General features: G+C 38.3%; 1 protein-coding gene across 3 annotated transcripts in view; it reads left to right on the top strand.

Annotated features, from left to right (window-relative positions):
* Positions 1-14,345, top strand: part of SORL1 (sortilin related receptor 1) — a 153,128-nt gene extending 138,783 nt beyond the window's left edge. For all 3 annotated transcript variants that reach the window (XM_011383581.2, XM_011383582.2, XM_011383583.2), the window contains 7 exons: positions 260-379; positions 1,299-1,463; positions 2,548-2,722; positions 3,702-3,808; positions 6,187-6,379; positions 8,599-8,811; positions 10,219-14,345. In XM_011383581.2, the coding sequence (XP_011381883.1) occupies positions 260-379; positions 1,299-1,463; positions 2,548-2,722; positions 3,702-3,808; positions 6,187-6,379; positions 8,599-8,811; positions 10,219-10,286 (1,041 nt within the window). In that variant the 3' untranslated portion in view covers positions 10,287-14,345. The remainder of the gene's footprint in view (positions 1-259; positions 380-1,298; positions 1,464-2,547; positions 2,723-3,701; positions 3,809-6,186; positions 6,380-8,598; positions 8,812-10,218) is intronic.
* The last annotated feature ends 9,403 nt before the right edge of the window (positions 14,346-23,748 follow it).

Raw genomic sequence — 23,748 nt, 5'->3', positions numbered from 1 at the left:
TGTTTTCCTTCTCTGCCTATCTCTCCTCAAACACAAGCTCTTTGAGGACAAGAGACTACACTATATTTACCTTCGTAGGTGCAAGTACAGTGCCTGGCCCATGTGCCTTCTCTGTAAATGAGCGGATAAAATAAATGTTAAATGAAGACTCCTCTGAGCATTTTTGAAGTGGTTCCAAGGGTCTGAAATCAGGGATTTCAAAAGAATGAGGTCACTTGTCACTGAGCTTATGTCCTTTTCTGTTCTCTCCTTTTATCAGGTTTATGGTATCTTCTATGCTACGTCCTTTCTTGACCTCTATCACAACCCAAAGAGCTTGATGACTTCACTCCACAACAAAACAGTCATTGTCAGTAGGGATGAGCAGTATTTGTTTCTGGTAAGTGTCCCAGACCACAGAGGCCAGAGGAGTTTCTCTTTTTAAGAGATGTCTTAGTTCCTGAGCTCCTTGCTGAGACCTGGGGTACTGGAGGCATGGATTCCAGGATTCCTGTGAGTGATGGGAGGGTAGTTTCTCAAATGCACAAGCATCAAGTTCTTGCTTGAAACACAGATTAAACAGCCATACCAACTGTGGCTCCATTGTGGAGGACTGAGAACCTGGCAGATGTGTCATAGGAATGCATAAAAGCTTTTGTCTGATTCTACTTCTAGGAATTTAGCCTATATACTTTTACACATGTGGTAAGATATATAGGAAGAAGTGTTGGATATACTATTGCTTGTGATAGCAAAAGATTTGACACGAATGTCTGTCAAAAGAGGGGTGGTTAAAAATAGCGTAGCTTATCCTTGCAATGGAATGTAGGACAACCATCCGAAAGAAATATAACAACTCTAAATGTAGTTATACGAAAAAATCTGAGCTGTATTATTAAGTGAAAGAAGGGAAGAACGTAATAATATGCATAACGTTTTCTTATTTGTATAAAATTTTTTTAAGAAAAATAACCTACATATACACACATACATACATATATATGACACACACATATATATATATGTACACATGCATACATATATGTAACATATATATGTATGTATGTATCTACATACACACATATGGATTTCTATACTTATATATACTTAGGACATTTCTGGAGGGAAGTATGAAAACTGTTACCAGTGGTAACTGTTACCTATGGAAAAATTAATTAGACCTGTGGGGTAGGTGGGGAATTATTTTACATTTTACATCTTTTTGTACTGACTGAATTTTATTCGTGTGCATGTGTCACTATTTTGTTGAAAAAATGATTTTGTGAAGTCTGAATGAGCCCACATGGTATTTGTTTCAGGTTCGTGTGGTAGTACCTTACCAAGGGCCATCCTCCGACTACGTGGTGGTGCGGATGATCCCGGACAGCAGGCTCCCACCCCGGCACCTGCATGCAGTTCACACAGGCAAAACCTCAGCTGTCATCAAGTGGGAATCCCCCTATGATTCTCCTGACGAGGACTTAGTGAGTGGGCCGGTTGTCCTGGCGCCCTTGCTTATTTATAGTATGGTTTTTGTAGGGGAAGGGGCCTTGTATTGGGGCAAGAACCATAGGCCTGGTGGTTGTAGCTCAGCACAAGGTTTCCCCTTTCTCTCTGGCCAAAGATGGGGTCCTTATGGGTACCACTTCTTTGTTGTCACTTCTCTATTATTTCTGACAGCTATTTTGGTTCCTTTTTCTTCTCTGCCTTCTCACATTTCATTCTCTGACCTTACAAAATGGATTGGCAAACAAAGGCCTGCAGGCCAAATCTGGCTGTCTTCTGTCTTTGTAAATAGAATATTATTAGAATGAAACTATATCCATTCATTTACATATTATCTATGGATGCTTTCATGCTCCAAATGGCAGAGTTGATCTGGCTTTCAAAGCCTAAAATATTTACTATGTGCACCCTTAAAAAAAAGTTTACTGGCCCCTGATCTAAAAAGAAGCATTGATTCTAGAAAAACTCCTGCCCCAGGCTGCTTTTACCTCCATCCTCTCTGCCCTGCCCACATCCCAGCTCATGTGGTACTTAACACTTGATTGCTAAGATACTTCTTGACTCTCAACTTCTTTCTGATGATTGAGTTTCTTGTACTTACTACTTGTCCCTTTATTTTCCCCTTTCCTCCATATATGTAAGAAGCAGCCTGGGAGAGAGTAAGTAAAGTTTTATGTCCTTTTACCATTTCCATTCATTATCTCCTCTGACAACATCTCGACACTGTTAACAGTAGTGGAGATACAGAAGTTGAACAGTGAGTTTGGGTTTTTCTTGCCTGTTCCTATCTACCTGCTGATGCCACAACAAATGTGGCTTTCTCTAGAGTATTTTTTGGATTGAACTGATAATTTTTTGCACAATTCTGGGAGTGAATACTTGTTATAAGGTTGGATCTAGTCACCCAAAGTCTTCCTAAAGAGGAGAGTCAGACTTTGGGGCTCAAAATGTTGTTGCTATGGGTCACAGCCACAGATATGTTATATCAACCATCATTGACCTACAAGGAATAAAAAAATGCAACATTTTTGATTACCATTAAAATGTCTTTTTCTTGTCCAGTTATATGCAATTGCAGTTAAAGATCTAATAAGAAAGAGCGACAGAAGCTACAAAGTAAAATCCTGCAACAGTACTGTGGAATACACTCTGAACAAGTTGGAGCCTGGAGGGAAATACCATGTCATTGTCCAACTGGGGAACATGAGTAAGGATTCCAGTATAAAAATTACCACAGGTAAGCAGAGAGAGATGACAGTCTTTCTTGCACAGCAGGGAGTGTACAGTGCTGTTAGAACGCCTTTACACAGGGAATTCTATCAGGAATTACACAGGAAGTACAAACACCACCCTTTAGTGTCCACACTGAGGTAGAGCAGTGTGGGAATCCATTGTCTGGCCGCAGTGTGGTTGTCAGAGCACTACGGACTGGGGAATGCTGTCACTTTCAAGATTCTGAATCTCTTTTAATCTCCTCTATGCTAGCCAGTTTTGGCATTTCTAGGAAAGAAGAAGAGGAATGCTCAAGAGAGTTAGGGAATAAAACTGTTTGCCACTAAAACCAAGCATTGCATTCGGGGACCAGGACTAAAGTCACAGTAGTTCCTAGTAACAATATGATATGTAGAAATGAAGGGAGACCAATAATTGAGCAGTAGATTAAAGAGGGACTTGCTGCCAGCCTGGGGCTGGCTCTGTAGCTCTGCAGTGAGGCTCAAGTTCAGAAAGCAGGTAATAAGCTCATTTATTTGGACAACAGCAGTGACAAGAATATCAGTAATGGAGGCTGGTGGTATGATCACTGGGCCCAGGCCATACTCTGTGGTCATTCCCGGGCTCTGACTTGAGGCCCTTTACTGAGCTCTAAGGCCCCTCTGCCTCTGGGGACAGGACTAAGGAGAGCAGAAGTCCAGGTCCGATCCATTCCATTTCATCCCTTCCTCTACCCCATTTGTTTTTGGCTGTCTTTGGGACTAAGGGTTACTAAATTATATACTGTACAAATTTCTTGGCTAAAGGTGTTATAACAATGACATATGCCAGTTAAAGAGTGTCTGCCACATGCTAGGCTCTATACTAAGCATACCTGTGTTTTATTTCTCCCTTAGCCTAGGCCCTGCAAGGTTAACATTATTTAATCTCCTTTTGACAGATAAGAAAATAGAAATTCAAATATATAGCTACTAACTGCATCCTATTTCATCTTTAATTTTCAGTTTCGTTATCAGCACCCGATGCCTTAAAAATCATAACAGAAAATGACCATGTTCTTCTGTTTTGGAAAAGTCTAGCTTTGAAGGAAAAGTATTTTAATGAAAGCAGGGTGAGTTCTTTCCTCCTTGTCAATGACTTTGGAAATGTAGTTGAAATGCTGCTTTAGAGATGAGCTCATTAGCTGACATAGAGTAAAAAGATAGTATAAGGCGGTGAACTTGAGAATTAAAGGACCATTTTCTATGAGGTTGTTAATTAGTGAAATGTTTATACTGCCCATTAAAGATGAGAATCTTTATACTGAGCACTTTTCAGTCATGAACTTCTCTTCACCTGAAAGTCAAAGAAATGGGCCGAAGCCTTCACTGTGCTTCTTGAAGCTGGATTGGGACTCGGCATTGTATTCAAGGGCCCCATCTTTTCTAAACCATCTGAGGGCAAGGCTGTGGCTTCAGTTATGGGAAGCTGAGCTGCGCTCTCAACCTGATATCTCATCAGTTTCTTTCCAGCGAAATTCAAGGGAGTGGGGAGTACTTGAAGATAGTGTTGACATATGAAAAACACTTGTTATGTTTAGTTATTAGCAGACCAATTACTGTATTCACAACATGTGATAGGAGGAGAAGAGCAACAGCTGGGGACAGATTCTTGAATGGAGCTGCTTTAGCCCAGTGTTAGCCAAGCATGAGCTAAATAAAAGCATGATAAATCAACTGTGGCTACCTCGAGGTGTAGTGTTGGCAAAGAGTCCTGGGGTTCTAAATAGTCACAGTGTAATACCAGAAGCAAAGCTATATTAAAATTTAAAAATTCTTACAACTATGACATATAAATGGTTAATATACTTAAATGTAAAGAAAGCTTTCAAAGCAATTCAAAACAGAAATATTATAATTTTGAAAAAGGTACAGGTAACAAAGTAAAAAATTCCAGCAGCAGTACACACACACAAAAAGGCTCAACTTCATGTGTGATCTAAATAACAAATATATGACACTTTCACTTAAATGGGCAAAATTTAAGAGACGAGTAATACCAGTATGAGTAATAGCTGGGGAGATTAGTACTCTAGCAGTATGAATTGTTTCAACCTTTCGTAAGGTCCATTGGTAATATGTATCAAAAACATTTAAAATGTTCACACCCTTTGACCCAGCAATTCTTTTAGGATTTTACTATAAGGAAACAATATGCATAAATAACTTATGTATGGGGCTGTTCGGGGCAGTTTTATTTATGATAGCAAGAAAGAGAAAACAATCTAAAAGCTCAACAGAAGAAGGTTAATTAAATACATTTTGGGTGGTTGATGTTTGTGTCATTTAAACTTTTTTCTTTATACCTTTATGTATTTTGCAAATATTGTACACCAAATATATATTAGAAAATAACACTAGTGTAGGAAGGAGAATGCAGAGATGGGATTCCAGGTGGGTGGTATTAGGGGAGCTAGTTTGGCAGCTGATTGTCATCGGGAATCCTTCCTGGGTGTCAGAAGCCCAGCTTTTAGTTTGAGGTACAGGACAAGTCCATTCCCAGTGTGGGGTTCTGGCATAAACATTTCATGTCCTCCCCCACTCTCCCACCCCGACTCAGAGTTCCAAGAATAGACAGGTCAATATAATGGAGACCAAGAGACCGTGAGTATGCAGTGGGACCCAATACATGGATAGGGATAGGAGGTCTTTTTTTGGTGGTGGTGGAGTAGGTAGTGGTGGTGGGGTTTGACACTGGATGCTTAGAGATCAGTGGAGAAGTCCAGTAGTCTACTCTGATCCCAGCCTGCATGCTGGGTCAGGACTATCTCAAGAGTTACTTTTCCAGCACGGATTCCAGGACACTTCCTCAGTTTATTTACTTCAATCTCTCCTCCAGAGAATTGGGGCCTGAGCATGCTGAAACACTTCTTATTTCAAGGTCAGGCTGGTCTGTGGCTACCATCAGCTTGGGAGAGCTAGAAAGCAAGGAGATAAGAAGTGAGCTGTGGGCTGATAGTGGAGTCCCCACGCATTGTTCTGTGGAGAAATATCCTGTCTTTTCTGATGCAAGTTCCTTTTTTTTCTTAACTCCATTGCTGGAGTCCATTGTGACCTGCATTTATTATTAGTGAAATTCCATTAGAACAAACTATTGCCGAATTGTCCAGATTCTTTGTGGCATTTAATATTACTTGAGACAAGTAGACTGCTGACCAGAACTTTGAATGTGCACTGAAATATTTGTTAAAATGGCTTTTGTTAAGGCTATGCTTTTTCACTTCCCCTATGTTGCTTGAAAGGGGCGTGGTAGTAATTTGAGACATTTGGGATGAGAAAAAGCCCTTTTTTTGAATGGGGTATCTCAATGGTAATATGAAAAGACCTAGTAAGAAACTTTAACATCTGTTATAGCCTCTGTAATAAGGGGTTCACATAAAGTTGGAAGCATAATAGAGGCTGTCAGAGTCCCTATCTAACTTCCTGAGCAATCTCCTGTGTTTGTTTCCAGGGCTATGAGATACATATGCTTGATATTGCCATGAATATTACGGCTTACCTTGGGAATACTACTGACAATTTCTTTAAAATTTCCAACCTGAAATTGGGTCATAATTATACTTTCACTGTCCAAGCAAGATGCCTTTTTGGCAGCCAGATTTGTGGGGAGCCTGCTGTCCTGCTATATGATGACTTAGGATCTGGTGAGTTGCTATTGCTGCTAGTTTCTGTCTTCCATTCCGGGAAAATACATCAAGGATGTAGTATGGTTTGATTAAAATGTGTTTTTCAAAATGCATTTGAAATATTATTTCAATTCAAAAGAAAATCATTTATTTAGCAATTTAATCAGGCATCGATTTATTTACAAATACTTCCTGAGCCATGGTGTAAGGAGCTGGAATTACAAGGTGACCGACCACACTCTGAATGTCAAGCCCAAGAAAAGAAAGGCTAACAGGTTTTGTTTAAAAAGGAGATTCTATTTAGGAAACACTAGATTAATGAGTTTTGTTGGTTTTTGTTGTCTTTATTGTTTTTAGGACTTTTCAGAGCCTCCAATATGCTAATATTCCCTAGGATTCTCCAAGTTGGTTAATAATCTCCCTCTTGTAGAGTAACTAATTTTACAGCCTTCCCCTTTATTTTAACTGTCAGCCTCAGCTCAGAACAAGGATTTGGCCTGAGATCTCTCTCTTATGGACACTCAAAGATATCACTATTGGGTTATGCTGATGGCAGAGGAGAGGAAACTTCCATTTACACAGAAATTCTGCTTATATGGTAGCAGCTTGACCAGGATTTCAACAAACATTTTGCCACTGGTCTTTTTAGTTTTATTTACTTCCAGCCAAGAACGAACCAGTGCTCAGGCCAAAATCTTATGTTAGAGTTATTATGTGTTCTGTCGCGTCAGGCATCCCGGGATATGTCCTGGTGCAATACTTACCCTTGGTACCACCATAAAGGAGGGAGCCTTGCATATCATAACCCTTTGGCGATTCAAAGCATCATACAGGTTCTTAGAAGGTCCTACAGAAAACAACCAACCAAACTTCTAGCGTTTCCTAAATAGAGCCTCCTTTATAAGTAAAATCAGTCAGCAACTGTTGAAATAGACTGGGGAAAACCATTGTGAGAATACCTGCCAGCTGCTTTATAAAGCCAAGATTGTCTAACAGAAAGAATCTTTTGGTCAGACCTCTCAGTCTAAATCTTGCCCTTTGCTGTTCTCTGTCCCCTTGGAAGTGGAGTGGAGGGCAGAGGCTCACTCATTCCTGTCACCACCATTCTGGCTTCCTGCTCTAGCCGAGAGCATTTGAGGTTAGATATTAAGACACATGAAAAGATTTTGCTGGAGTTTTTTTGTTTGTTTGTTTGGTAGGGGTGGTGTTCGGTAAGTCAATAATGAAAGGAATTAAAGACACAAATATTAAATTGTTAGATTAGCCTCACAAGAAATGGCTCTCTGGTCCATCTTCATGAGTGCCCTGTTGGGAAGAATCCCAGGAAACTACTGGATTTCTTCATGAGCAGAGGCCTGGCCCACATCATCTTACCTTATACTAGGGAATAGCCTCAGGCTGAGCAAGGCTCCTCCTGGAGACCTAGAGAGTCCTTTTTTGCTTCCTTAACTAAAACTGACTCAGATTTCCATTTCCCTGCCTCAGACTCAGACTTTCCCAAGAATTTCTGACTTAAAAACCTTACCCCTTTCAGGAAGACTGGTTCTAACCCAACAGGGGGTGTCTTTGCCCTAGAGCCTTGTTGATACATCATCATAAAACTAGGATTTGTTCAAAATAATGAAAAGAGGGTGGCATTGTTAGGTTATAGACACTCAAATGGCTTTGTAAAGAGCTTTTAGAAAATGTTAAATATATATGAAAACATTCCCTGGCTCTCTCTTTTATTTAAGTAAAAACTCATAAAACTTCATGAGCTGTTAAGGCAATATTGCTGGTCTGTGTCACTTAATGGAGCTTCAGGTAATTGCAGTTCAGAGAGACTTTGGTGCCAAGTAGGGGGAAATAATTGCAATCTTGTTAATTAGTGGTCTGATTTCACATCCTCTTATGTAAGGCAGGCAAGTGGTCTTAAGTAATAATGCTAATGAAATCAATGTTGATACCCCAACAAAGGTCTCCCTTCCAAGAGATTATCTAAATAACCAACAAGGCAGTGATTAGGAGTCTAATGTAATTACCGTATTTGCATGCACAAGGTCCATGATCTATCAGCTCATGGCGAAGAGTCAGGAAACATTCAGACGTCACGTTCAGGGACATGTCATACCAGGCAGGCGGTTTGAGTGGCTGTTGAAAACACCTAGCTTTTTTGGTGGGAGGGGTGTTGAGGAGTTAACTGATCCCTTCTCTTGCCCTTAGTAAGAGGTTTATGGGTTGGTATCTTGCCTTGGCAGGTGGAGATGCGTCAGCGCTTCGGGCTGCCAGATCTACTGATGTTGCTGCTGTTGTGGTGCCCATCTTATTCCTGATACTGCTGAGCCTAGGGGTTGGGTTTGCCATCCTGTACACAAAACATCGGAGGCTGCAGAGCAGCTTCACCGCCTTTGCCAATAGCCACTACAGCTCCAGGCTGGGCTCAGCCATCTTCTCCTCAGGGGACGACCTGGGTATGTGGTTCTTCTTCACAGGGCAGACCCCACAAAATCAATGACTTGATTAGGAAGTATCACCTTAAGCTCATCTTTTGACTCTAGAAGTTATGCATTAACGAATGATCTCACTGCTTTGGGTTAAACCAGTTGGAGACATTTACTTTGAATTTGCTCCAAAGTTAAAGTCCCAGTATTCTCTTCAATAGTGTAGTCTGGCCCCAAGGTGGGGAACTGTTTTTGTGGAAGCACTTCTAGGAGCTTGCCTTGTATAGGAAGGACAGGCCCTGGGCTTTGAGTACTCCCAAAGTGTTGGCAAATTCTCAAGAATTTCAACCCTTCTCATCCTTCACAGACCTGGAGGTCTGATATCTCTAGAAATTCTAGTCAAGACAAAAAGTCATGCTTTCCAAATCTGCTTCTGTCCGAAGAAGTCCTTTCCATCTTGTTTCTCTTTCTGACTGTTAGTGCAACCTCACTGGCCATTCTTCTTTTATGTATTGATAACGTATAGCATGTGAAAAAGAAGGAAATATTTTTTGTTATAAACGTCTGCACATTCAAACATTAAATGCTAATTGAGCAAGTCAGCCACTTATTATAATAAAGTGAGTATGTTTGGGGACCTTCCCCAAACTCAGGTTTCTACAGACTCAGAATGCTGGATATGAGTGAGTTTACATATTGATTTTTTTCTGTAAACTAATAATAATTTTTTTTGTTTGTTTGTAAAGATTTTTATGTATTCCCATTCACTGATCATTCGATATTAACTCTGCTTGCTTTTCTTCTCAGTTTCCTTTTTTGCTTATTATAAGTTCTTGAACTGCTTGCTTTGCATGAATGGAGTGGGTTCTTTGTTTCTGTTATTGCAGGCACAAGGAGTTGACCTATTATATGGTGCCATGCAACGATTACTGAATTTGGATTGGCACTTAGTTGTACAGAATTGTACCAGGGGCCATGAAGGGACAACCATTAGTCTGGGAAGCTGTCCTCAAAGTACTTACTCCCCTCTAAGATATTTTTTTTTTTAGATTAACATGGGTGCAAAGGAGAAAACAGACAATGAAGTTCACTGTGCTAGCACAGGGTGTGAATAACTCAAATTGGGGAACTTAAACCACCCATTGGACTTTTGAGTGGGTAGTAAGATTCTCTTTCCTACAAAATTGACTTTACTTATTTAGTTAAATTCAAGCTACCATTAAAATAAGCTTGGCCACCCATTGATGGAGAGGTGACCCAAGAGTGTCAGAGACAAGCTGGGCTAGGTTTCAGCATTGGTTATTTTGTCCGCTACTGTGCTAACTTTCCTAGCTGATGCTTGTGATGGGGTAGGAAGTGGGAGGGACTCAGCGGTGGGAGGTGGGATCAGACACAAGTGAGGTGGAACTCACTAAGGACTAACTGTTTTGCCTTTAGGAGAGGACGATGAAGATGCTCCGATGATAACTGGATTTTCAGATGACGTTCCCATGGTGATAGCCTGAAAGAGCTTTCCTCACTAGAAACCAAATGGTGTAAATATTTTATTTGATAAAGATAGTTGATGGTTTATTTTAAAAAATGCACTTTGAGTTGCAATGTTATTTTTATATGGGCCAAAACAAACAAACAAACAAACAAAAAACAAAAAAAAAAACAACAAAAAAAAAGGAATGAATAAACTTTGTAGTAATCAACTGTGAACTTCAAACCAGGTTGATTTTAGTAACCAAATTGCTTTGACTTGATATTAATGTAGTCTTACAGGGCTGTGCTTGCTGGGCATGCTTTTACATTTGTAAGATAATTTTGATTCAAGAAATTGGCCATTCTTTTTATTTTTCTAAGACACAGAAATGTAGTTAATAAAAACTTCAAGAGAGAGTGATGGGGGGAATCCTTCCTCCTTGAAAGTATGCTCAAATTTTAAATTTTGTTTGGGTTTAGTTTATATGAAAGCGTTTGGGTGTATTATGGGGGAAAGTTCTTTCACGTTATTTTGTTAATTTATTGAGACTCTGTGTAAGGCACGGCTTTAGTGGCCACCTGGCACCATACATGTTATGAGTCCCTCGCCCATAGGGTTTTGGGGTAAGAAACAGGAGCAGTTTTATTAACTTGTGTATTTGGCAGGAAAGCATGTTGAGTCATTGCTCCATTTCAGTTAAGCAAAGCTGCAGCTTGGGAAGCCTTGCAAGCAACAGCTTCCTCTTTATTATTAATTAATGGAATCTTACATATACACCTCTGTACGAGATGTGGCCTTCAAAGCTACAAAATAGTACCACTTTTTTTATTATACACTGGTGTCATTGTCATTGCAAAAAATTACTCTGGGTGTGAGAGAGAGTTCTAGATCTGTGCCATGATAGATACACTGGCAAATATAGAACCATTTTTGATTTTTTTTTAATTTATTTTATTATTTTTTTTATTTTTTACTTATCACTGAAGAATCTCAAATGTAAAGTTTTGTATTTGTGTTGGGGTACCACTTATTGTCCTTAAAAATCCATACTGATATATGCAGTCATTTTGCATTGGGTCAGTGCCTTCTCTTTTTTTCTTTCCTTCCACTTCCCTTGCCCATACTCCTACCCCATTTAAAGAGAAAGTGCTATTTACTCTTACAGCGATACTGGAGGTCTACGAATTTGAAACCATTCAATCCGATTCATAGTAGCAGTGATACTAGAATTTATTCTCTCTGTAAAATAAACTGGGAGTTTTTTCCTTTCTTTAAATGCCATTCCTGTATTCATATCATGCCCCATGATAGGTATGTGGAATCCATTGTGCACTGATTCGCACCCTTTAGACTTACTGATGTAAGCACCAAGCTCTAGCATTGTTGTGACCCTTACTGTATGAACTTCACTGCAGAACTTCTTCCCAGCCAAAAAGCAGTGAGTTCTGGAGATGTTCCACAGTCACACTTTCGAATATGTGTCCTATACACACCAGCTTTCTAAAAACTCCATCTCTTCTTAGATGCAATGCATCTCTTTCTCACAAGTATTTGCTTTCTTTTAACCAAAAGAATCACTCTTGGGTAATAATATAGTTTCCTTCTACTTAGGAATTGTTTGGAAAACAAAGAAATAATTACATATTTTAGTTTAAAAAATATATATTTTTTGGATGAGGGGTATTTTAAATTGTAGACATTTAATATGTCATGTAGGTAAGGTTTCATTTTATTTCAACAAGTAGTAGTGATAATGAGCCTTCTTCCAGCATATTTTCTCTTTTGTTACTCTCTTTTGTTATTTTTTTAAAGACTGGAATTTCTTCGGCTTTATTTTATCTTACCTTGGAGTTTTGTTGAAAACTCCATGCCCTACCACTTCCCCTTTAGTAAGCTTTTTAAGTAGCTGAAAGAGTAACAGTCTGGTGGGAGGGAAGTCATCTAACTGAACCACTAGAAAGTATATATATTTTTATTTTTCTGCCAACTTTTTGGTGGCATTGGTAAAAGCTGATATCAAAGGCTCTGAGACTTTATTTTCAGTTATTCCAGAGACAAACCTTTTTACAGAACATATGTCTCCAGTTAGCAACTTAAGATATTTGAGCATCCAATTCTAGTTACCAGTGCCTCCCAATGCTTAGTACACAGTACTGTATAGAACAGCCATCACCCCTTTCTTTGGAAAATGCCACTGTGCTGTTTGAGAAAATGCAGACTTTTAGGTCTAGAATATTTTATATAAACAGAAGAGCTAAGTTCCTGAAAACTAAGCTAGATAGAGGCAGCTATGTGTAAATTGTATATTTTTATGTACTTTTGAAGCACGCACTCTTATTTCCCTCTGCATAGCTTTGTGGTTTTTCGATGTATATGTGCTGTCTGTAAAAATCCAGAGGTTGGAGTGACAGTAGGAAGTAAAAACAAAAACTATGTGCAGCCTTCGAGAGTGATCAGATAATTGTCTTCACTGTGACCAGCTGGAGCCCCTGGTTGTTTGTGAAGAAGGGACTTTTGTACCTCATTGAAGACACCACCTCAAAAGTTCACACTGTACAAGGAAAAGGTTTTATTTTCCCCCAAGGCACATTAGAATGAGCATTGGAAGTGGACCACGATGGACATACCATTAAAATTTGGCAGGCAGGGGAATTGAGTACAAATTTCCTTTGGAAGTTGATTTTGCCCCTTTATGTACTGAATGATTTTGAGCCTTATGAGACGTGGGTTTGTGCAGATAAAATGACAGTGTAGGGTTCTGCAGAAGATTCCAGGGAGAAGCCATATCTATTTTCATACTGATGAGTAGCTCCAGTAACTACTGGTTATCCTGGCAAGTTGGGGAGATATTTACAATTCTGGGTAGCTGATTGAAACTTTTTACTTTGGGAAAAGGATTCCTGTCATTCCATCTTGGGTAGTATCATAAGGGGTATTTGAGTGGGACAGATGTAAGACACACAGCTGCATGTTCTCTCCTGCCTATCATGTGTGGTCCATTAGATTAAACTTCCGCATTTTAAGGAATGTAACCCTTCTCAAACCAGTGGCCATTTTGGGAGGAAAGTGGGGAGAGCGGTGGTGTTGTGAGGCCCTTACAGATGATCACCCACTCCTCCGTGGAGACTCCTGCCTTTGAGTAGCCACCTAGCAGCTGATCATCTAGTGAGATTATAATCTCAGTACTTCCCTAAGGGCAGAAACCCCATCCCGTCAGGTTTTGTTGATCACTTTCCCGCCAAGAGGGTCATGGTGAATTCCTGGAAAGGATGTTCTCTTCCTTCAGCAGAGGGTTAGGAGGTCACTAAAGAAGGGTTCTAGGGCTCTAAGCAAACTGAATACCACCTCCATATTGATTTTAGGAATTGATTCAAAAAAAAAAAAAAAGAATCTTCACTTGTGTTGGGATTGTATCTTGACCTTCCTATTATGTTATTTTTCTTAACAGGTGTGTGTGCTGCCTTTCAGGTACAATTTTTGTGTAATAAAAGCCAGTGCATTAAGTTTATATAGACTTCTTTCTATGCAAGACTGAAATATGGAATAGATAGCAAGAGATATATGTACTGATGGGTACATGGTCAATAAACATGTTTTCGAAGGGGTATCAACACTGAATGTGGATTGAGGGAGGATAGTTTGTATATATGTTTCTGCTCACTAATTCTGAGCAGCCATATTATGAATTAAATCATCAGAGCCAAATAACTCAAGAATGGTATTAGTTTGATGTGTATTAGTTCAAATAGAATATGTATGAATGCTGAACTGGGACATTATTCTCAGATAGTCCATGTGATTTTTCATTTAAAGACTCTTGTTATGAATTATTAGAAACTTTAGGCAAAAATCAAAAGTATCTGCTACAAAATAAAGGCCTGCTCTGCTCTTATTTAAAGTGAGACACTGTATACTTATTTCTCTCCAAAGTGAAAGTAGGTATTTATGATTTCAATTGCCTTGGTTTCCAAATCACTGATTATGCTGAAGATTTTACTATATTGTTGCACAATTTTAAGATAATTTTTGTCACAATGTCAACTTTTTCACTGAATAAAAATTTAACTGGGTCATGAAAACACCTATTTGAAAATTCGCTCTATGCGTGTCTTGCGTTGTTCTTTTGAGTGCAATAAAGATGGTTAATACAGTCTCTGACCAGTGTTTGATGTGTTTGTTTTAGAAGAACATTTATTTCATAGTTGAGAGAACACTAAGACCTGGAATAATTTTGTTATTAACAAACTAGTCTCAGGTGGTAGCTCCTTGAAGAACGTGGTGTCTTTGTGTTAGCTGAGGAGTGGGAGATGTTATGGAGGTTGTTTTGAAGTAAATAGAATTATTCATGAGGGGAGATGACTAAAGTGGGTCCCGTAAAGGTGTGACTACATTTGCTAAGAAGGTAATTTCCAAATCTAAGAGAAGAAAGGACAGCAGTATGATGAGCTGTGTGCCAAAGAGCACTTTTAGGAGGTTTCCACAGGCAGTGAAGTCTTGTGAAGAATGCTGCATTTTCCTCTAATCAGTAGCTGGATGGCAAATGGATCTATAAGTCAGGATTGGAAAGTGTGGAACTTGGGGGAGGGGGATAGGTGTTTGTTTTTGTTTTGTTTTGTTTTAGTTAAATTTATCGGGTTGGCATTGGTTAATAAAATTATATAGGTTTCAAGTGTTCAACAGTATGTCATATGTTTACTGCTTTTAGTTTTTACCACCCAAAGTTAAGTTTCCTTCTGTCACCTTATATTTGATCCCCTTTACCCATATCTATCCCTTACCCCCTCAAGTAACCACTAAACTGTTGTCTGTGTCCATGAGTCTCTATCTCGTTTGTTTGTTGCATTCAGTTTCATATCCCACATATGAGTAAAATCATATGGTTCTCAACTTTTTCTCTCTGACCTATTTCACTTAGCATAATAATCTCAAGACCCATCCATGTTGTTGCAAATGACAGTATTTCATCTTTTCTTATGGCTAAGTAATAGTCCATTGTATATATGTACTACATCTTCTTTATTAATCATCTGTTGAAGAGCACTTTGGTTGTTTCCATGTCTTGGCCACCATGAATTATGCTGCAGTGAAAATCAGGGTGCATATATCTTTGCATATAAATGTTTTCAAATTTTGGGGTTAGATAGCCAGAAGTGGAATTGCTGGGCCATATTAATTTTTACAGGAAACTACATACTGTTTTCCATAGTGGCTATACCAATTTACATTCTCACCAGCAGTGTGTGAGAGTTCCTTTTTCCTCACAACCTCCCCAACACTTGTTATTACATGTCTTGTTGATGATAGCCATTCTAATAGGTGTGAGGTGGTGATATTGTGGTTTCGATTTGTATTTCCCTAATAGCTAGTAAAGTTGAGCATCTTTCCATGTGTCTGTTAGCTATTTGTATGTCTTCTTGGGAGAAGTATCTGTTCAGATACTCTGCCCATTTTTTAACTGGATTGTTTGAAGTTTTTGTTGTTGTTGTTGAGTTGTGTGAGATCTTTATGTATTCTGGGTATTAGCTACTCATCAGAGGTGTTCTTTGCAAATATCTTCTCCCATTCAGTTGGTTGCCTCTTTATTTTGTTGATGGTTTCTTTTGCTGTGCAGAAGCTTTTTAGTTTGACATAGTCTCATTTATTTAATTTTGCTTTCACTTCTCTTGCCTTTGAGGTCGAATTCATTAGAGGTATTTTTGATTTAACAGATCTAGTATGCTGCTCTTGTTTAAATATTGAGCCCAAACAAATCTGCAGTATTTTCATCCTGTTTCATAGATGAGGTAAAAGAGGCTCAGAAAGGTTAAGTAACTTGTTTAAGGGAAACTAGGAAGTAAATAGCAAAACCAGCCTTCATTCAGTGCCGGGTATATCTGCCCCCCGATCCTGTTCTCTATCATTGTACCACACTGCCATCTGTCAACATTCAGTGTAATAAAGACACACTCAACCCAGCACCTTGCACCCAGAATGGGATACCTACCACCTGAGTGAATTTACCTGCCCATGGCCTAGCCCTTAGATTTTTAGGTTTAGATCATGTATTGTCAATGCATAATAGTGAATTCATCTCTGGTGGGCAAATGCACATTAACCAAGCTCATGAGACTGATATGCAACAAAAGAGTAAAGCCCATTTATTAACTCACCATGGGAAGTAGTCCTGTCACTTAGAATGTTAGCATCGCTGTTGCATTCTCCCCCTATAGAGACATCTATCCAGGAAGCCAGTCACAATTAGAAGGTTGCTTGGTGAGCATGGATATAGAATAAAGGAAGTGAGAGGGGTCCAGGCAAGAATAGTAGTTACACAATAAATACTGAATGAACAAACAAATGATTGACACTCCACTACAGGAATAACTTAGTATTTGAAACCTTCAAGTTACAACTCCCTGTATACATTTTTATTTAAAAAGTCTTGCTAATGGGCTCTTATTTCCTGAAGTCCCTTCTCAAAAGATTCCCCTGGATGGGGCTTGGGCACTGCTCGTATCTGCCACTTTCGATTTATCTTTTTCTGTATTTTGTGGTTGAGCACACCAATCCCCCTCACTAAACATTCTATAGCTAATGTCAACACATTCAGACTGGGTTATGATAAAATTTTCCTGGCTTGAGAACCATTGTATCTGTAAGATTATTCTCCCTGCTGTGTGTTGATTTTAAAGTTTAACTCTGGATGGACAGTGTTTGCATCCTAGGCGGGTATCTCAACGTCGCTCCCAAATTCTGACTACCTCTGTCAGCTATGAGTATCTGGTTCCCCAGCCCACAGCAAATTTAAAATGGAAAGAGACTGCTACAGGAGACAAACTGACAATAAAATAAAGATAAGAGCCTTATAGTTAGACTATCAGAAAACCTTTATTAGAGATAAAGGAACTCAACAAACAATGGATTAGGGCCATTTGGTTTAGGCCCTATAGGCCCAATAGGGACAAAATCCTACACATTAAGTAGCCCACTCAATTAGAATAATAGTTCCTTTCTATTGAACCCCTGTTCTTTGCAGTGCTATGCTAAACTCTTTATAAACTTTTTTTTTTTATTATTCTAAAAGTGATCTTATGATTCAAATATTAATCTTTGCTTTAAAAGATGTGATAATTTACTCTTGAGAGGGTAATTTCTGTAAGATCTCATTTGGTAAGTAAGTGACAAAGTCAAGATTCATACCTAGATTTATTCCATTCTTAAGTCCTTATTCACCATGCTACTTTGCCCCTTTGGTACAATATTAGAGATCTGTAATAGTAATAACTGTTTAGGAAATTTAAGAATACAGGTAATACACTTTAAAATTTTTTCGTTTAAGTATAGTTGGTATAGAATATTAATTTAAGATGTACAGTATAGTAATTTGACATTTATATACCTTACAGAGTGACCACCACACTAAATTTAGTAGTCATCTGTCACTATGCAAACTTACCACAATATTGTTAACTATATTCCCCTGACCTTTTCCACCCATCCCCCTACTGCCTATCAGTTTGATCTCTGTAAGTCTGGTTTTGTTTTGTTATTTTAGATTCCACATATAAGTGAAATCTTATGATATTTGTCTTCCTGACTTACTTCACTTAGCATAATACCCTCTAGGTCTATCCATGTTGTTGCAAATGACAAGATTTCATTCTTTTTTTTAGAGCTGATTAATATTCCACTATACCAATTTGCAATCCCACCAACAGCCCACGAGGGTTTTATTTTCTCCACATCCTCATCATCACTTGTTATTTGTTGACTTTTTGATAATAACCATTCTACTGGTGTGAGGTGCTATCTCATTGTGGTTTTGATTTGCATTTTTTTAAAAGGATTTCCACTAGAAAGATTAAAATTGACATTTGGAGACATAAAAAAAGTATACTTAAATTTCTTTGCAAAATTATTTGTATGGAACACAATATTCCCTACTGATGCAAAATCAGTGAAGTCTGGTTGTTTTTTTGTTTGTTTGTTTTTTGTTTTTTTTTGTTTTTTTTTTTTTGATTGGAAAATGTTTTGTAAAGAATTTAGTAATTAGAAACTGAGAGATTCCTTTGCTTTGCAACAATCCAGTTAGATTTTATCAAAATCCTTTGCATCTTGAAAAAAGAATGTTCAGTACACATTTTATTCACCTTTACTTATATAGATTGAGGGGCACACCATTGTAACGTGTGCTATTAAGGCAGTAATTAATCTAGCCCAGGACATTAGGGTCCCAGCAAACGGAGGTGGCTACCATTATTTTCATCCAGTCCTAACTGACTTTGATGCCAGGGCCCCATTAATTTTCTTTTAAGATTATGTGTAGAGTAATTCGAGTCAGCACATATTTACAGAAGAGCAATGGTGTAAAAAATGCAAATGTTATCATGATATCGCAGCCCTATTTAATGCCCAAATGACAACTGGTAATATTTTAGTATGTTTGTATGAAAACAATGACATTTCACACTTAAAACTTGGCATTAGCAAACTTTGAGGGGAAAAAGAAGACTCAAATTTAAATGTAAATCAGCCTTTTCTGAAATTTGCCTTTTGGCTATAAACTAGTTCGAAAAACCTTCAAGATTAATTGTATGAAGCGGTCTCATAAGTAAACTTATTTTTAACCTCTCTATAGCTGAGGCAGAACCTATTAGTTACTTAGGGATCGATCAAGCGCTAGATGGTGCTGAACAGTCTGGGTGTGTGTCTGCACATGTGTTTTATGGAATTCTTCATAGGCAGTAGATGAACACTAGAACATTAAACTCTTGACGTCATAAGTACACCTATTTCAATCCCCAAACAGCTTGATTGCTCCCAAGAATTAGAACATCTTCAAAGGAGGAAATTTTATCCACATGAAGTGATTCAAGGGAATGTGTTTAATAAATACAATACTCCCAAAAAGCGGTCCAAAAATATTCTGAGCAATGATAGTATCATGGCAATAAATAATAGCAAATATGTAATTGCTACATGCCAGGCATTATTCTGAGGGTTTCTTACATATCAGCTCATTTAATCCTCATAACACTTCTTTAAGGAGCATATTATTATTCTGACATTATAGATAAGGAAACTGAAGTACAGAAAGATTGAGAAATTTACCCAAGGTCACAACAGCTAGTAAAAGGCAGTACTGAGATTTGAACTCAAGTAATCTAGCTACAGAGTCTGTGCTTTTAGTTATTTCACACAGCAAATCCAAATGACCCTCTGATAGTCCTATGTGGGTATATGCATTTGAAATTTATTTACCTTTTTAAATAACATCTTATTTAGGGGATTGTAAAAGGAATTTGTATCACTATAGAAATTTTGGGAAAATAAAAGCACCAAGAAGAAAATCATTCCCAGAGATAACTTAACATTTAGTGTGTGTTCTTTTATCACTTTATTCTATATGAGCAGTTGCATCTGGTTACAGTTCTGTTGTCCTGAATATAACCAAGTTTATGTAGGGGAGTTTACCAAACCTATGCTATTTCTGGTAGGTCCTGGTTCCAACCATAAAGGCAAATCTGAATTCAGATCTCAGAAGCAGAGAAATATTCTCTTCCCCTTTGTCCCTATAAGCAGTTTTGATATAGGCTTACTCTAAATACCAATAGAACCAGAGGACTGTCACCATGCCACCAGCTGTGTTTCTACCTATCATCACAGTCATGTTCTTTGACTTATCTTCCACATTAATAGAATTCATAGTAGGATTTATTATCTTTGACTCACTTAGGTTTTCCTATTGAGTGTTTTGCTGTTTGGGATATGGGAGGAATGTCTATTAATGCATCCCACCAAAAAAAATAGAGAGCAAAATAGACATAAGAGCATAAGACAGATGCATAAGCAGAAGATGGGTCAAAAATGTGGTTGTCACATTAAGCATATTTAGTATAAAAGTAACCTGGTTAGCCAAGAGGGATGTGTCTGAACTCTAAGGAAGAGAAGTGAGGTGGTCTAAGGATTGCTAAAGGTGAGGTGATAGGATCAGTTTGTGTGTGTCTGTGATGGAGTAGGAGGAAAAGAAGGAGTTGGTAGCAGCTTTGGAGGTATTTAGTGTTGAACTTTTTCCATTTCGACTGTGCAAGGAATGTGTTAAATGGCAAAACAGTTCCCCTAAGTATTAAATTGTATCACATAGATATGCCAGATTTAGAGGGTAGAAAATGTGGATTATATGTGAATAGCTGCTGAGCCCCCTATTGGAATCTCTTATACATTCTTCGGTCTCTAGGATAGTGAGGTATCAAGAGAGAATTCTGAGGATTGGGGCAGTACCTGAAGAAATTAAAGGTTAATGTAAAGTCTCGAGCTCTGGGTTGGCAAGAATCAAAACTCCTTGGTCAATAAGGCACCTGATTCATGGATCTCAGAGCAACATTCATTCCATAAGTACTTATTGAGAAATTCCTTTGTATCAAGTCCTGTATTAGCCATTGGAAGAATAATGTAGAATAAGAGAGATATGATTCTTTCCTCCCAGAGCAACTTAGAATAAAACTTTGGGGTGCAAGGCCATTTTGAGTCTCCTTTAGATGTTATAAATGATGTTATAAAAAGAGAAAACAAGCTAAGGATGTTAAGTGGCTTGCCTAAGAGCTCACCTAATCGGTGAACTAATCAGTGTGAACTCTAAAACCTAAGGTCAAGCTTGTGCTAGTGGAGCCTGTGATTACAATGGGGAGAGATAGGGACTCCAATTGGATTTTGAGTTTAAACCAGAGCAGTTCAGCTTCAAAGAGAAACTATTTCAGGTAAAACAATGTGTCATAGGCTGCTTACCCAGATTTTATTAGTGATGTAATACCTTGTTTGCTTTGGCTATTGTATTTTTATATAGAGATTTCTTAAAGGAAGAATGAATAGTAGAATCCTAGTACCCAAATACTGTTCTATAATCTAACACTATACTTTTATAATGGATAAATGAAAACTGATTGTAATAACTTTAGCAAAATGTATGAAATGTAGATAGTACTTTTTGTTAACAAAACACACATAGAGAATAAGTTTTTGAATAATCAACCTACCTTTTAAATTTTTTCCCAAGGCTTCCCGGATCCTTTCTTTTAGCATAGATGATGGAGTGCAGATGATACATCTATCTTAACCACTTCATCCTGAACACTACAATTTATACTAATCCGTACTGAAAAGTGAGCCTCTAAAACATAAATTGACAAGTTTCTTTTTCCTCCTTGCTCTGAACCCCATGGGTGGGACTCCTTCCCTTTGCCTATATTTTACACAGCCTGGGAAACCGCATGGCCTGTTGATGTGAACATAGCATCATGCCCCACAGGACCAAGGAAGAGCCACGATGGAGTCCTTCCCTGAATGCTTGAGTTTGTCAACTTCTGTAATGGATCAGAGCAGGATGGAGAGTGAGAAATGCATCCTTGGGTCCAGGCTAGACTCTTGCCACATGCTAGTCTTTATTTAAAGGGCAGCCCTCTTCTGTTTATCTTTCAGGTAGGGCTATGTGGAGGAATGACATATATACATGTGGCTTAAGGTGTAATATGGTTTATTATCGAAATAAATCACATTGGAGGGGTCACTAGAGAATTTTCTGATTGCAGAGATTCATTGGTATTGGGATGCTTTGACAGAAATCCATTTTACCTTCTTACTTGGTAAAAATTCCCTTAACTTCTATTTTGGATGGCAAAACTAAGTTCACTATAATCGAAAGTGTTGTCTACTTTTCTATTACTCATACTTGCCATATTACTCTGAACTTAAGATTATTTTGGAAGAGTTTTTTGGGTAGATGAATGGATGAGTGGATAATAATAGCAACCATTTACTGAGGACTGATAGTGTGCTAGGCACTACCATTTCATTTAATATTAAAAATTCTGTTAAATAAATATAATTATCCTATTTTACATAGAAAAAAAAATAAAGCTTGTTTTCAAGCCAGTCTTTCTGACCCAGAGGTTAACCCCAATATGCTGGTTGATGTATGGTCCAATATATGGAATCGACATGTGCTTTTAGAGTGTTTCCTATGTTCAGAGCCTTGAAGTTTCTAGGGGGCAGAGACAAAAGAAGACAGAGCAATTGTGCCTTATAGGAGACAGCAAAACATATGTAGAAGAGTGAGTTCAGAAATGTATGTGATTTCTCTATATCCTCATTGTGAGAGTGAGAGCAAGAGAATGAATGAGTAGTCAGATTATTATTACATGACTTTTACTATTTTTTGCTGCTACAAAATTGTATGATATGTGAAACAGATTAGGGTGAATGGACACATTTCCAAGATGTAGCAAACTTCTGAATAAGGAATAGACTGAGTTAGTCCTTTGGGGGCTCACTCTTCTTAAAAAGTACTCCAAGCACAAGTGAGATTTTTCTTCATGCAAAGATCTGTGGGCCAAAAGTGGCTCTGATAATCACCCCATGGGAGAGACTGCACAGAATGTGCACTCTCCGTTTCAGAAGCATAAGTCAGCCCTCTCCGTGGAGGCTGTACACCTAGAGGGGAGAGTGCAAAAGTGCAGATTACTGGTCTCATCAGAAAGTAGGTGGACTTCTGTGAAAGAAAATTCAGTCATTCATCCCCCTCGATCCTGGATGAGATTTGAAGCAAGGCAGTGGTGAAGCAGCAGAAAACACGGAATCTTTTAAAATGGAGCTCTTCATTTGTTATGTTTCCATGGATTCTTGAATAATTCTTGATGCTTAGTAAAATTTGTTGATATAGGGGAACAAAATTTTCCCTCCACAAAAATGCTACTTTGACATATTGATCATTTTGAATTAACATTACTTAAGAAACAACCTGTACAAGAAGGACATTCTGACTCTCCTTTGTCCCCCTGAAAGGAGGAAATAAGTCTCCCCTATGAAAGGTGCCCTCCCTTCATCAGGAAGTAGAGAGACATGCTTACCACCAGAGATAGGGAATTCAGGGCTAAGAAGACTGTGAACAAACTCTGATTAGTTTTTTTTACCAATTAGTACCCAAGCCTAAGTTTCATCGTCTTGTCAGTTCTTCATAAATTTACTTTTTCTTTGTCCAAAAGTATAAAAGCTGCCTGCTTTGGTCTCTTCTTTGTGCCCCATGTTTTTATGGAGCTCCCATGTATATGAAATAAAATTTGGTTTTCTCCAGTTTAATCTGTCTCAGGTCATTTTAATTTTTAGATCAGCTAGAAGAACCTAGAAGGATATGGGGAGAAATTTTTCCTCCCCAACATTGGATGAATGAAGGGATGAGTTAACCCATTCTTGAAGAAGCAATCAGTTGATATGAGGGTTAGCTGCATATAACCTAAAACCTACATTACAGTGGTTTTAAAAGAGAAGAGTTTGTTTTCATGTAAAAACAACAACAAAAAAGTTCTAGGCTGCTATAGAAACTTCAGCTTTAAAAGATCTAAAATTTCCCCCATCTTTCTGCTCTGCCGTCCTTAGCATGGCTTTCTTCTTTTAGGTCCCCTCATGGTCTGCAATCTACATGGAGCTCCCATTCCAGCCACCAGGACCAATGTCCAGGCATCAAGAAA

Source organism: Pteropus vampyrus, unplaced genomic scaffold (genome assembly GCF_000151845.1).
Source record: "Pteropus vampyrus isolate Shadow unplaced genomic scaffold, Pvam_2.0 Scaffold528, whole genome shotgun sequence".
Taxonomy (NCBI): Eukaryota; Metazoa; Chordata; class Mammalia; order Chiroptera; family Pteropodidae; genus Pteropus; species Pteropus vampyrus.
This window is presented reverse-complemented; position numbering and strand designations above follow the sequence as displayed.